Source organism: Parambassis ranga, chromosome 22 (genome assembly GCF_900634625.1).
Source record: "Parambassis ranga chromosome 22, fParRan2.1, whole genome shotgun sequence".
Classification (NCBI taxonomy): domain Eukaryota; kingdom Metazoa; phylum Chordata; class Actinopteri; family Ambassidae; genus Parambassis; species Parambassis ranga.
The window spans coordinates 1,886,642-1,901,051 of NC_041042.1; the positions used below are offsets into that span (position 1 = coordinate 1,886,642).

General features: G+C 48.4%; 1 protein-coding gene across 1 annotated transcript in view; it reads right to left on the bottom strand.

The window, feature by feature from the left end:
* LOC114427176 (transcription factor IIIB 90 kDa subunit-like) overlaps positions 1–14,410 on the bottom strand; it is a 60,930-nt gene that overhangs the window by 18,425 nt on the left and 28,095 nt on the right. Inside the window, exons 13-16 of the mRNA XM_028395041.1 lie at positions 7,686–7,747; positions 7,470–7,551; positions 7,275–7,330; positions 5,701–5,969 (exon numbers count right to left, since the gene is read on the bottom strand). Of these exons, the coding sequence (XP_028250842.1) occupies positions 5,701–5,969; positions 7,275–7,330; positions 7,470–7,551; positions 7,686–7,747 (469 nt within the window). The remainder of the gene's footprint in view (positions 1–5,700; positions 5,970–7,274; positions 7,331–7,469; positions 7,552–7,685; positions 7,748–14,410) is intronic.

The following is a 14,410-nucleotide window of genomic DNA, read 5'->3' on the forward strand; positions in this document are numbered from 1 at the left end:
CCACAACGATGAGACACGTGTGTGTGTGTGTGTGTGTGTGGAGCCACGATGCTCACAGATAAATAACAACTGGTGTATCCTTAATTCCTGAAAAGCTCACATTTCACTGCTTCTAATCTGATCAGTATGTGCCGCCCCCGTCATGTGACTGGGCGGAGCTTCCCAGTGACTGCACGGCACCAACCTTCCCATCCATCTGGTGGGTGGGTGGGGGAGACAAATGACACATCCTCCCCTCCACACAGCTGGCTGCTCAAACAGGAAATCTCCCTCTGATGCAGGTGGAGGCTTAACTGGACCTGCTCCGTCAGGTTTTCCTGTTTCCTGATACAAACGCTCAGCTTTTCCCATGACACCTGCTGCAGGAAAACGGGAAGCATTTCCCTTTTCTCCCCCCACTGTCCCCTCCTGCTGGAGAGGTGGCAGCATCTGGCCACAAAGCTGCTGACTTCTCAGTCTTTCCCTTCAGTCTGGGCTCACTGTGGGTCGGATTTACATTCCAGGAAAACCAAAACAGACCAAAATGGTCGTTCCGGCTCAGAACACAAAAGAAAAACAATCAAACAAACAGAACATTGAGAGGAATTCTCTTTTCTGGAATCTAAAAACAGAAGGAAAGCTTAGAGCAAAGGCAGAGACGTGTAAAGAGCGACAGAGGAGGAAAAAAACATCACTGGAGGGCAATTATCTGGGCTATTTCTGGAAGACTGCTTTTCCATCCTCCAACAGGGATGGAGGGAACACGGAGGGTCTGTTTGGCAGCTGGCTGGAGGAGGTGGAGGCAGTAGGAAGGAGGAGGGGCGGCTAAGGAAGAGAAAGAGGGAGGAGTGAATGAGTGCATGGTACATTTGAACCTAAAGACTGTCCGGTACAGTGAGTACAGCAGGAGCCGGGTGTCCCTGAAGGGCCGAGACAGAGAGCAAAACAAGTAGCTGGGAGTGAGGAGGGCGGAGCCATGACACAGCAGGAACACAACGTCCACAGAGGTCATGTGAGTCTGAGTTAGCTTGAGGAGAAGTGGACAAAGGATGAGGTCTGATAGCTGTGTTAATGCTCCAAGAACCTCCCAAGAAAACTGTTCCAGGCATGAAGTTCCTGCAGAGCATCACTGCCTCCACTTTGTCCTCTTATCTCCGTCTGTCTAAGGCCAGACTTGTTTTTAAATCTGGCTATAGCCCTGTGGACAATAAACTCAGGGCAAAGCCGCCGTAGTTTGGCGGTTCGACTGTCCTAGTGAACCCATTTGCGTTCAGACCTGAGCCAGATGTAAGCCAATCCGGCTAGATCTCCATGAAGAACCAAGAATCGGAACCATGATGGTTGAATTGTATGATTTAGAGATTTAGAGAGGGATGATTAAGAAAAACGGTTAATTATGATCCATCCCAGGATTACTGGACACAAAGGTCACGTGGGTCCCAAATAAACCAGATTATTGGATCTGCTCTGAGACAAAACGCTCTCTACAAAACACAATTCAAGCATGAACTAAACAGAGTGGAATAGATTCAGGTCAGACGTTTCACCTCTTCTGCTTTCACTTAAACTGGTGTCATCGAACTTCGCTGCCGTCGCTCACTTTCACGTCCACACTGACTGGAAGTGAAGCAAATTTCCTGCATGTTTTTGTAAAGTGCAAACACTTCATCACAGAGATCAAGAGGAAAGATGAAAGAGACAAAACGAGCAGGGGGAAAAAATAACGACAGAGACGGCAGAGGGAAAGACAAAGAACTCGTTAGCGAGTCGCAGAAGCACAAAGCTGGAGCCGACCTGATGGTGCAGAGTGATACAAACAGGCCTGTAGCTGCCGCTGAAGGCTTTTAACTGCCAGACAGCCAGGATTAGAAAAGTAGGTGAGAGAATGGAGGACGAGCGGAGGAGGGAGAAGGAGGACGGGGACAAAAAAAACAAAAAGAAAGGAGAATAAGAAGTGGGATGAAGGAGACAGACAGCTGAAGGAGACTGGAGATGGGGAAGAAAGTGAGAGGAAATGGAGGGGACAGATCCAATTTTAGACAAAAACGGGCCCGCAGGAGCACAAACTCTGAGCCGTGTCCAAAGCAAAGGAAAGACACAGAGACATCCAGTCTCATTGTCCAAAACGAGCTGTGTGCACAGAGAGACAAAACACGAGGACATGCAACCAGAAAACACCGTCAGGCCTGAATGAATCAAATGATTAGCATCCAGAGTCCAAGAAGGCCGGTTAGCAACAACATTAGCATTAAGCTAATAAACAACACATGGGGCAAATAACTGAGAGAACATGACACTAGTTCCGTCCTCCAGCATCTTATTAATTCTTCTGTATTTAGTTATTATTATATCATTATCAATCATCTGTCTGACTGTCCTGTCGTCCATCTTTAAACACAGTCTACAGTCTAAAGTCAACCTTTATTGTGTTATAATACAGGATGGAACGTCTTCCACCTGAACGAGCTACAGATCGTTTCATGAAACCAAAACACTTTGACGTCCCTGCAAGAATCTGCAGAGGAGGAAAGAAAAAAGCAGCAGCAGCAGCAGCAGAGAGAGGGCAAAGTGGAGGAGAACAAGAGAGCGATGAAGAGGAAACCCTCGAGCGGAGCGCAGGGAGCAGCCAGGAGCCTGGAGGAGGGAGCAGCACAATGCCTCAGTGTAGCCCCTCAGCGAGGCCTCCAAACAAGGCACAATGGCTGCACTGTCAGGGCCCTTCTACTGCACTTTCATAGGTCTCCCTGACACCAGGCCTCTCCCCTTTCTCAATAAGCAGCACAACAACCTTTTCAGGGGCCCGGAGCAACGGTCCGCTCCTCCACTGCCGGCTGAAAGAGCCCATTCTGCCTCCAACGGCCGCTGCTTCAGATGCTTTTTGTCTTACTTTCTCATTTTTTTCATTCCTCTGCTAACATGCTAACAGCGAATGGCAGATTATCACCGAGCTGCTGCTGCCTGCAGGATTTTCTCCTCTTCTTCTTCCTCTTCCTCCTAATGGCTCACTGCAGGGGTTGAAAACATTGTTGTGCATTCAACACCACAAAGTGCAAAGTTCAGCAATTTCTGGATAAATGGACGGAGCCGGTTCAGGAAAAGAATGAATGATTCAAAATTTCCCATCAAAGATTCAGGCGGGGTTTAAAAATTCAAACAGGAAGACAGAGAGCGCCCCATTCTTAAAACACACAACAAGCACCTCTTCACAGAGATCACAGTCAAACACCACGCCGCACACGGCCTCTCATTCACGGAGCATGTCGCCTTTCCAGGAAACACGGCCATTAGCCAACTGGAGCGGCTCAAATCCTGCAGGGCCCTCGGTGCTGCTGTTGTCGGACAGAACTCCATTCACAAGATGCTGCTGCTCTGTTTGTTTTCATCAGGCTTCTGTTTGGTTATTTATGAGCAACTCTTTGAGTGGTCACACAGAAGGTCTGAAGTCCAAGACTTCACTGCCCCCCAAACACCCCACACAGGAGACGATCTGCCACCTCTGAGGGGGATCCTGACAGATTTCTGCAGCAGCTTGTGACCATGGACAAGTTCTTGGGTCCACCACTTCCAACCAGAGACCAAAGAACATTCAGTGAGGTCTGAATCCTCCCACATTACAATCCATATTCATCAAGGTTCCATCCTAGGCCCTCAGTAATCCATTATCAGTCCAATCATCCCAAAAAATGTGTCACCGTTTCCGTTGGTACGCAGATGACACCCAGCTCTCCCTGAGACTTGGGTCCACTACTTAAAACAGGAGTCCACGTTAAGCAGGACCACCGTCGGGACTGCCCCCTCCTCCCCAAGATGATGAGGAGCTCTGCGGTCTTCCCGTTCTGGATCTCTGAGATGCTCGTCATGAGCACGGAGTTGATCTCTTTACCGAATCTCTGTGTCCTCGAGCAAACATGGCACCAGCACGCTGACCTCCGACCTCCCTGTGGAGCACGAAGACCATTTCCTAACCGCGTGGATCAATAAAGCATCACGTTACCGCACACTAAATGGGAAGTGCTGTAATGTGTCATAATTTGTGTCATCAATCAGGCTGTCAGGAGGGGGGGGAGGCTGCAGAATCCCTTCACGCAGACTGATGCTGCACAGAAACTCACAATCACAAAGTAAATGATCAGTCCCAGTGGATTTCTGGCTCCTTCATGTGTTCTTTCCACTCTCACAGCCTCAAATCTGTTTTCAGAAAGACGAACGGCTCTTTGTTCATAAAGACATTTTATTTGACGCTAAAATGAGTAATAAACAATAAATGTGGGGCATCACTGCAGAGCTTAGGACCAAGCAAACTGCAACCAGATGATGGGAGCTCAACGAGCCACAGACTTAATCACTAAACAGCTGCTTCTATAGTGGGCCTGTAAAGCTGCAAGATGGTACCTAAAACCAACATTAACTGTAAGAGGTTTAAAACCAATAACCCCCCCCCCCCCCACCCCAAACACCAAACAAAGGCTGTGAAAAAAAAGATGGAGGAAAGAGGGGACAAACCCTGGAAGACAAGGTGGAAAAAAATAATCATGATCTATTCCAATTTCCAAGAAAAGTACAAATTTTCTTAGCAAGAAAAGATATAAAAAAAATTATAAGAAAAAACTATGTGAAAACACTGATACTCTCAGGTAAATGATCAAAAAATAAATTAATTTATTTAGAAAAAATATGGAAATTTTCTGGCATTAGAAGGGTTAAAAATGTAAAAAAAACCAATGAGATAATATTTACTTAAATATTCGCTGATATAAAGAAAAATTAACCAAGATAAAACAATTATTAGAGCGATCCTAAAGCTCCTGCAAGAAGCTGAGGGGTAAAAACTAAAATAAAGGTGAGCATCTGTGCTGCTGTCACAGGTGATTATTCTGAATCAGGACGAAGCTGCTGGGATTGACCACAGCGGCTGCTGCAGCTTCAGAGCCCAGCGAGCGCTCTCCATCCACCCGCCTTTATTGAAGCAGCATCTGCTGTTTGCATTGGAGATTATTTAATGGTCTGAGGGACTGGAGGAGGGCCGGGCCGGCCCAAACATAATTAAATATGGATTTATGTGCTTAAGCTGTTATTTATCAGGAGCTGCAGACATGGCAGGTAATAGTGTTAACAAGAGGAAGAGCGATCACCGCCGACTGAAACGACCATTAAACACCACGGACGATTCATTCACAGACCAGGCGAGGACGTCTCTCCCTCTCCTGTCAGTGTGGGTCAGTGTTCACTGCAGCATAAGGTCCTCCACACACACACAGACACACACACACACACACACACAGACACACACTCCGCCCTGTCTGCAGGCAGAGAGCAGTCAGAGTGTGTGTGCAGAATCACTCAGGTATTCAGACAGAGATCAGCTGCAGGAAGCTGCAGGTCAGACAGAGACTCTCTGAGTGTTGGTCATGTGACTGCTGCTCACAGTGACTCCATCATGGCTTCCTGCTGGCTGCTGAGGAGGACAGGACTTTTAGTTTGTACGTGGTTTTATGTTTTCATTCGCTGCACTGAGTCCTGGTGCTTCAAAGCAGCACATAAAGAAGCATTCTGAGCCAGGGTGAGAGCAGCAGGGCCTGGTCTGTGTGGAGTCTGGATCACACAACACCACGCTGTAAAACCACAGAACAGCAGCTGTGCCAAGTTCTCCAAGATGCTGAACACATGAAGAAGACACCAGGATGCCCACGCTGACTAGTTTAAACCACATCATGCTCCTACCTTTTTCCCAGGGTGCTGAGCGGCGTGCTGAGGCTCAGAGCAGCCTGCGCAGGTTTGCGGTTGCGTCCCGTCAGCTTGCTTGCAGACGGCGGCTCCTTCTTCGGGGTCTCGGCTTTGCGAGCGGGGCTGGCGCCGGGCTTCAGGTTGAGGTCCTTGAGGACGTCATAGTTGATCTTGGAGGAGATCTTCTTCTGCTCCAGCATCTTCTCGATGGCCTCGTCGGCGGTGTTGGCTCGGATCGGCTGGCGTTTTTTCGAGGGATCTCTCGGCTGCAGGGAACAAAACCAAAACTGGGTGAGCTGTAAGATCGACAGAGTCTGGATTCATGAACACTCTGAACCCTCAGAAGCTTCTTCACTTTGATTTTTTTTACCCTCAGCATCAGCTAATCAGCACAAAACTGACTGCTACACCAGAGAGGATGCTACAAACCAGGACGGCCTGTTATTTATTCATTCAGGAGCTCGTTTGCTGCTGATGTGACAGCGCTGTGCGCCGCTGCCTGATCAGTGCTGTCAGGAGGCTGCATGTCTCATTAGATCCACTGCTGTTAATCCAGCTACTTAAAACCAGCGAACAGATGTTGGGCCTGACAAAGGCACCGCGCTGAGCCAAGACCAGTAATAGGAAGTGAGAGGGAATACCAGCTTCACAGGAGAGTCGGCGTTTAGACGGTTCAGCCTCACAGAGAGCTGACGGTCTGAGGATCTGAGGATCTGAGGATCTGCTGTTTGAACTCAACATCTCTGAGTTTGGACATCAGGCGTGGCTCTGTGATTTCATTTTTTCCTCCAATTTATACAATTTATTATTAGGAATTTTCCCCTGAAATCCATAAAGTAAGCAAACAAGGGGGTTTACATGTTTAAATAACATGTAAACTCTGAGATTAAAGCTGTAAATTTACAAGAAAAATATTAAGATTTTAAAGGGAGTCAAGTGTTATTACAGAAAAACATCAGTGTATTAAAGTGTGATATAAAAATGAGATAAAAATTGTAAATGTACAAGAAAAAAAAGATAAAAAAGGTTGATGCATCCTGATGTGAAAATCATAAATGTATGAGACTATAATAAGTAGGGATGTCCTGATCCGAACACGTGATGGGAAATCAGGCCTGATTCCGTGGTTTTAGACTCGATCGGACTCAGACGTTACCTCCCGATCAGGATATATATGTATTAGATGACTCGGGGCATCCCTGATAATAATTGAACAGTCCTCAGACCTCTCTCTGGCTCCACGTCTTTCCACCATAACACAGCGTCCGCACTACAAGAACACGTGAATCAGACACTTCACACCTGCAGCGAGCGTTTACTCGCCTCTTCAGGGAAACTCTGCCTGACAGTAAACCACAGGTTGGGATAATTATGGGCTTTGTGCCGTGGCTGCTGCTCTCAGGTCGGGCCGAGGCGGCTGCTGCTGAGATATGAACACGTTCATGCCACATCTGACGCGACCGCCGCTTTTCGGCTGACACTCCGCGTTACGGTCCATTTGCCAGTTTTCTGTCTGACTGCTCTGGACCTCCAAGCAAACATGGCCGCCTCTCTCTCAGGCTGTGTGTTACCTTCCTCTCTTTGTAGATCCCCAGCTCCTTCTCCTTCGCTATCTTCGCCTCCTTTTCTGCAAAACAAACAAAACACAGACTGAGCAGAGAAATCACGGCAGCCTGAGCGAGTTCAGCCGGAGGTTTCACTCTGATAAAGAAACAGGACGCCGTCGTAGAATCTGCTGTGCAACACATCCTGCATGCTGAACGTACCCTTCTGCTCCTTGAGGTAGTCTGAGTTCTCCGCCATCCAGAGCGCCGTCTTCACTTTGATTTCTTTGTCGCTCAGAAGATACTGCAGAGAGGAGGAGGAGGAGGAAGAGGAGGACAGCAGGGGTCATGTTTAGGGTTAAACTGGCTTTTTTAGCATCAACATCATTGCTGGCAACTTTTTATCACAAGAGATATGTTTCAAATACTGATACGTACCAGCTCGATCTCGTGGTCGTCGATGCCGCTCAGGTCCAGCTCGCCGCTCTCACCAGCAGCATCTGTCACAGACACAAAGACCTTCAGAACTTTTTGTACATTTTTGTAAAACAGGGGGGTTAATCAGCAAAATAAAAACACGCTGTGACTCCTGATAAGACTTTAATAGGCTTAGGTTAAGCCGATCCAAACGAACACACTCCCTTTTCAATTAAGCTTTTATTTTGAAAGATGCTGAAACAGCGATTTGCATGTTTCATTGGATGCACCTGCGCCTGTCTGAGATGAAGAGCCGATTCTGAGCATCGGGCGATGAGGCGCCGAGGCCTTTCAGGTGTGCACACAGGAAACATTCAAAGAAACTCTGATTGGCTTTGATAGAGGAGACAAAAGACGTCTCCCTCCGCCGTCCACAGAAGAAGAAACCCATCAGTGGAAATTCAACAGCCCTCACTCCAAAAGATTCTCCACCCTGATTAGCTGTTTTGCAACAAAGTGCAAGTATTCAGCAGCAGCCCGCAGACATCAAACAGTCAATCAAAGCAGCGAGGATGGAAAGGAGCCGGGGAAAGTCGTTTAACTTCTGTCGGCTCTCTGCCTTTGACACCTTCACAGGGGCCCTCCTTACTCAAGTTCAAACTCCCAACAGGACGCCGGCTTCAAAGGAGCGCCACCTGAGTCCACAGGCGGAGAGAGACAGGTGCACCGCCAGGCAGGCTGGAGAGAGGAGTACACGGCAGACAGTACAGGGCGTGTTCGGGATAATCTAGTCAGGGTTCAGTTAGCCGCTTCCTTAAAAAAAGGAAACCGCTCTTGAAGGGAAGACACAGGTCAGCCGCTATCTGTCGGGCCCAGCCCTCAAAGAACTTCCTCTCCGTGAAGTGTGAGGCCGAGATAAGACGGAGACAAGCCCTGGGAGAGATCTGCAGCTCCGGGAGGCAGCGAGACTAAGAGCTGATAACACCAGTCCAACCCCGCGGAGAGGAGGGGGGGAGGGAGCAATTACCCAGTGATTATTCAGCCGCTGCTTTGATATATCTACACGGGATAATTTGATCAAACCCATAAAAATTGTTCTTGGTGAGCGTGCAGAAGAATGTGCAGAGGAGGTGTTTCAGTTCACTTTTTGTCCTTTTAATAAAAACACGGAGGCGTCATGATGCGAAGCTCCTAACGCAGACACCAGCCCGTGGAGTTATCCAAGGTCCAGGTTCAGCCAGACCTGCATCACTGCAGCTGTGGAAACATGACACCCAGACGAACTCTAATCCGTTTACACCCTTCTCGTTTCCTGCTCGTCGGACCCGACATCCTTTTTCTCCACACAGAATCAATCTGGTCTCTGAACCAACAGAACAAACTCCCTCTGGACACATTTGGACATTTGGACACCAGTCGGAGGAACATGTGATGTAGGCAGAACCCTTATGTGGACCCCTTCATGGTTCTGGTTCCTGTCCTGATGAGGGGTGGTGAAGTCAGATCCAGCTCTAAGTAGTATTTTACTTTGAAGGTCTAATAATGAATGTGTGGAGCGGATAGTAAAAACACGTGGCGGCCATGTTAGCCAACGCCAGCAGTAAATTTAAGAGCGAGTCGCCCTAATGAGATTATCTCCTTATTACACAGAAGACAGAATCGTTTGAGCCATCTGGCCTCCGTCAGTGGAAAGTGCTGAAGGCCAGAAACAGTTTGTGTCACTCTGAATAAGAAGAGGTGGATTACATCACCTCATTAGAGAGGGGGAGAAAAAAAAGGAGCCAAGATTTGGAGCACTGGGAAAAACTTCCAAATCCTGCAGGGACACAGAACCCGCCTCCCTGATGACCCTGAGAAACTGGTTTCCTCTTCCTGTCCGGGAAGGCAGAAGCCTGAGGATCTACTGGCAGCAGCTCAGCAAATCTGCCTGCATATCAACACACACACACAGGATTCCCCAAACATCTTCTCTGTCCAAAGAACGCCTGCAAACCTCCAAGACGGAGAGCGGCACCCAGGGAATAGATTATTTTAAGACCAGTTGAAGTGAAACAGGGAGGAGGAGGAAACAGCTACGACTTCCAGTCTGATGGCAGTTTGTGCTTTGATACACAGACTTGTTTTGTTTATTTTATGATTCTCTGTAAACAGATAACCCTCCGACTGCCGTGTGGCGTCCCACAGGGAAGCGTCCTGGGACACATTCAGATCTCAAATCAAGGACTAAAAGTGAAGGGACAGGTATTAGTTTATTATCACGATCTGTAACACGTGAGGACGTTTGTGACGGAGCACACACCCGTGTTTCAGCCATTTGTCCTGTCGTCCTCACTCACGGTGACGTCCTTCACCTGGCGTCACAGTGAGGACATGTGCTCCCGCCTGAGAAGACGCCAAATACAATTTCCCTCCCCGAGCACAGCTGGCCTGAAGACAAATCGAGTCAGAGAGAGAGGAAGGCGGCGCAGCAGCAGACTGATCCAGCCCGCGAGCTGTTAACTCCATCACCCTGTTCTCTCCTCACAGACAGGTAACCCGACCCCACATTTACCCCTCACCCCCTCCCCTGCTGCTTTAGAAATACCCTCATAATACCCTCCCCTCCCCTCTCTCCCCCTGCTGCCTCCCACACATCGTTGCGTCCCAGGCGGCGGCAGGCCTCTCTGATGTGGTCAGGAGAATAAGATGCTTCAACTGCAACACCAAAGAAGAAAAGAACACAAAGAAACAGAGAAAACGTGCCCTGCGGGCGTCGACGCTAACAGGTGGAGCAGGCGGCTTTTTGAAGACGTGACGGAGGGAAAGAACAAGAGGTTTAAGGCGGAGAGGCAAACAGCAGAGAGATATCTCAGGATAACGCTGCTGCTGCTGCTGCTCCCCACAAACCCTGAAAGAAAGTCCACAGAGCGACGGCCCGTCTCAGCACAGACACGGCTTCACACAGTTTTACAAAACATCGTGTGAGGAATAAAATTCCTGCAGATTTTTGGTGAATTTTTAATTGAGACACGAACAGGAACAGGAACGAGCGGACAGCAGCCGAGGCGGAAAAGACAAAAGAGGCCGAGAGAAGAGACTGAAAATAATATAAGGCAGTGAGAGAAAGAAAGAAACTAATACAGAGAGAGGAGGCTTAGGAGGAGTTCACTGATCTCGCTCTAATCCGGAGCTGTATTTCATTTGGGCCTGATCTGAGGAGAGCGACACACACAGACACACACACACACACAGACACACACAGACACAGAAAGGACCAGAGCAGGAATCAAAATGAAAGAAAGTCATGCTGGCTGCATTAAAAGGAAGCGTCAGTCTGCTGACTCCTCCACACCTCCTGTCCTCCTGTCCTCCTCCCTACAGCTCCTTCTCTACAGTGTGTGTGTGTGTGTGTGTGTGTGTGTGTGTGTGTGTGTTCTGAGGGATGAATGGGGCTGCGTAGCCTCAGTGCTGCAGGATCACCCATCATCCACACTTCAAACGCGGCCCACATTATCCAGACTCACAGCTCTTGATGTCAGCAACAATCCTGATCCTCTCCTACAAGACAAAACCTCTCGACCTGCACCGAGGCGGCCTGCAGGGACCGGGGGGAGGCGCCGGGTGGAGGTTTTCATTTGTCAGGTCTCTGTCTGCTCTGGAATAAGATGTGAATTCAACTGAACAGAAAGCCACTCCGATGACACATTTATCAGTCTTGCTTTCAAACGTATCAAAAAACCTGTCTGAACAGTGACACCTGTGGCCATTACCTGAACTGCAGTTAGCATCATGGGCATCAATTCTGCTCTGTTATGTCACACTCCTGCATGTTTGGTATGTTGCACTGAGACTCAGAAGACAGCGTCTGCGTCTACAAACCATCAACATCTGATGTAGCTAGCCAGTTAGCATTAAATCAATCAAGGCTGTTACAGAGCTGTTGCTACAAACATTAGCTTTGATGTATTACCCATCACAAACAAGTTTTTATTGTGCTAGCTAGTCAATACTGGTCAACCAATCCTCTCATAGGATTCCATTTGCAAGCAAACAAGCTAATCCTAAAACCTGTTCACACTGGGGAAATTTAATCCGGCTAGAGCGGGATTCGGGCCGTATCTGGATTTCAATCCACCTCTCGGAGGTGGATCTGGTCAGATTGGGTTAAATAGATACATAATGTCTTACACTTGTATCTTAAAAGCCAGTGTCAGAATATGCTGACGATGTAAATGTATGTTTTCTAAAGATTACCAACCAGATCAGACCAGAACTTTGGATGAATAAGAGCTAGCAATGTTAGCTAACAAAGAAAAATGACTATGATTTCTGAAAACAATATAAATTTGCTGGCCACATTATGAGTCCAGCTGAATTAGTGACGCCTCTCCTGAGGTTGGCATGTTGTATCTGCCATCAGGGCGCTGCAGCACGAACTGATCCAGGAATCTGACTCTGCTCCTGCTGCACTAAAGCATCCGTGGACAGACTGTTAGCTAAGTGCCTCTGTGGGATAAAAAAAAGCAGCTCCTGGTGTAAAAGCTCTTCCCTGCAGTCGTATGAGGTAATAAGGCTCGGTGCCAGCTCTGCCCCGGAGAAAAAAAACCAGCCAGGCGAGGCAATAAATAGAGTGAGAGATTCTCGCTGACACCGGCGGCCTGGGCCAGCCCATTAAAACGTGACCTGCCCGACCTTGGAGGAGCCCAGACTGAGTGTACGCCCACTCAGCCACCTGCTCCTCCCTCCCCCAAACACACGGGAGCCCGGGGAACAGAAGACTCCTGGAGGCGCAGAGAGGTTTGTTTTAAGCTCTGAAATGTGGGCACAAGTCTGGATTTATTATTCTTACTTTCCCAAAATTAAATTACCTCCTCTAAACGACGGCATTTCTTAACCTAATAAGCAGAGCTTGTAAACATGACCTCTGCTCGGAGTCTGCGTCCAAATGAGGGAGTGACATTCTGAAAGTTGGTCAAATTAAACGCTAATTTGTTTTTTCATTATTATGTGGATTTTATTCAGCGTGACATTTCACTGCCGCCGCACACCTGAGGCTGTCTGAGCTGCAGCTTTGGGTCACCTGGACTGACCTGCCCCCTTTATCCCTTAAATATTTACCGTTTCTTCCACTTCTTTCAACATAGAATCCTGCACCTCAGTGTAAACAACACAATGATGCAGGATCACTGACCCTGCAGTTCCTCCAGCGTCCACTTGAGGGTGCCCCAAAAAGTAAGACATTTAACATTTTTTTTAATACCGAGACTAAAACTGGTGTCCAGCTGGATCACAAGCTTTCCGTTTCCACCTCAGCTCCACCTCCTCGCCTGTACTTGGATCAACCTGGTGTTGAGGTTTGCTCATATTTCTTGACATTAGAAACACATGGACACAGAGTCAGGTGGTCTGGATCAGGACTTTAGCAGCTTACAGTCAAAGCTGTGCAGATCACAGACAGTAGCTCAAACTGGACCAGCTGACGCTACATGTTTCTGTTGTTATGACGATTGCCCCCCCCACCCTCTCCGCCCTGTTTGTACACTGAAGCGTCTTTTTTTTCGTTCTCTGAATAAAAGCCTTTGATCAAAGAGACGTCTCGGCCCGCTTCACTGTTTTCCAAAACAGTCTGTAATTTCACATCAGACGGGATGAATAAATCATCAGCAGAGCATCACGAGATGACTCTGTGACAGACGCCGGCTCAGGAATCTGCAGAATGTGGTCAGAAATGAGAAATGGTTTCATGTGTGTGTGACGATCAAACATCAGAAATGTCAGAATGTGGCCACAGGAATGTGTCGCAGCCGAGTGGTCCTGCTCCTCTGCAGGGAAACATTCACAAAGTTTCTGTGGAAGGAGTCAGACGAGGAGGTGAAGCAGCAGCCCGAGCCTCAGAGGGAGAGAGCCTCCAGATTTATGTTGATTTCCTCCTCCTCCTGTTGTTCTTTCTTCCTCTGCTCTTCTTCCTCCTCCATCATCTTCATCCTTCCACTTCTTCTCCTCCTCTTCATTGTTTCTTCTTCCATCTCTTTTCTTTCTGCTGCTTTTTGTCTTCATCGTCCTTCTCCTGTTGCTTCTTGTTCCTCCTCCTCCATCATCACTTTATTTTTCCTCCTTCCTCTTCCTCCTCTGAGTTCTTTGTCCTTTTCTCCTCTTCTTCCTCCTCCTCCTGGATTGTCGTCCTTGTTTTATTCTTGTGGTTTCACAGTTTATGAAGTGAGCAGGTATGTTTGAGCTGCAGGCGGTGGAGCAGTGGAGCGGCAGACAGGCGGGCGGAGGCTGTTTTGCATATTCACTGCACTAAATTAGGCGAAAGGTGAAGAGGAACTTGTCGCACAACACGGCCGTCCTCAGAAGGTCAAAACTGAACTCAGAATTTCAACCTGTTAGTCGACATGATTTGAACACACACACACACAAGAAGGACCTGAAACATGAACAGCCAGTGCAGCTGCGATGGAGCCAGCAGGAGGAGGGTGAAGTCTGCTGTGACGTAGCAGCCGGAGGCGAGCGGCTTCCTGCCTGCTAAACGGTAGCTGTCATCTTCCGTCAGGCTGGCGGCGGCAGACGAGACGGCTTCCCTCCGCCTGCTCGGGGCCAGAAGACGCACATCATCTCCAATCACAGCCGGCTGCTGTGACGGGCCGCTGCAGCCGCCTCACCACAGAGACTGACTGCTAACTGCTGCGCACACACACACACAGACACACACACTGAGTGAATTCATATCTCACTCTGCTGCTGCTGAGGTAGCTGAGCTTGCACTG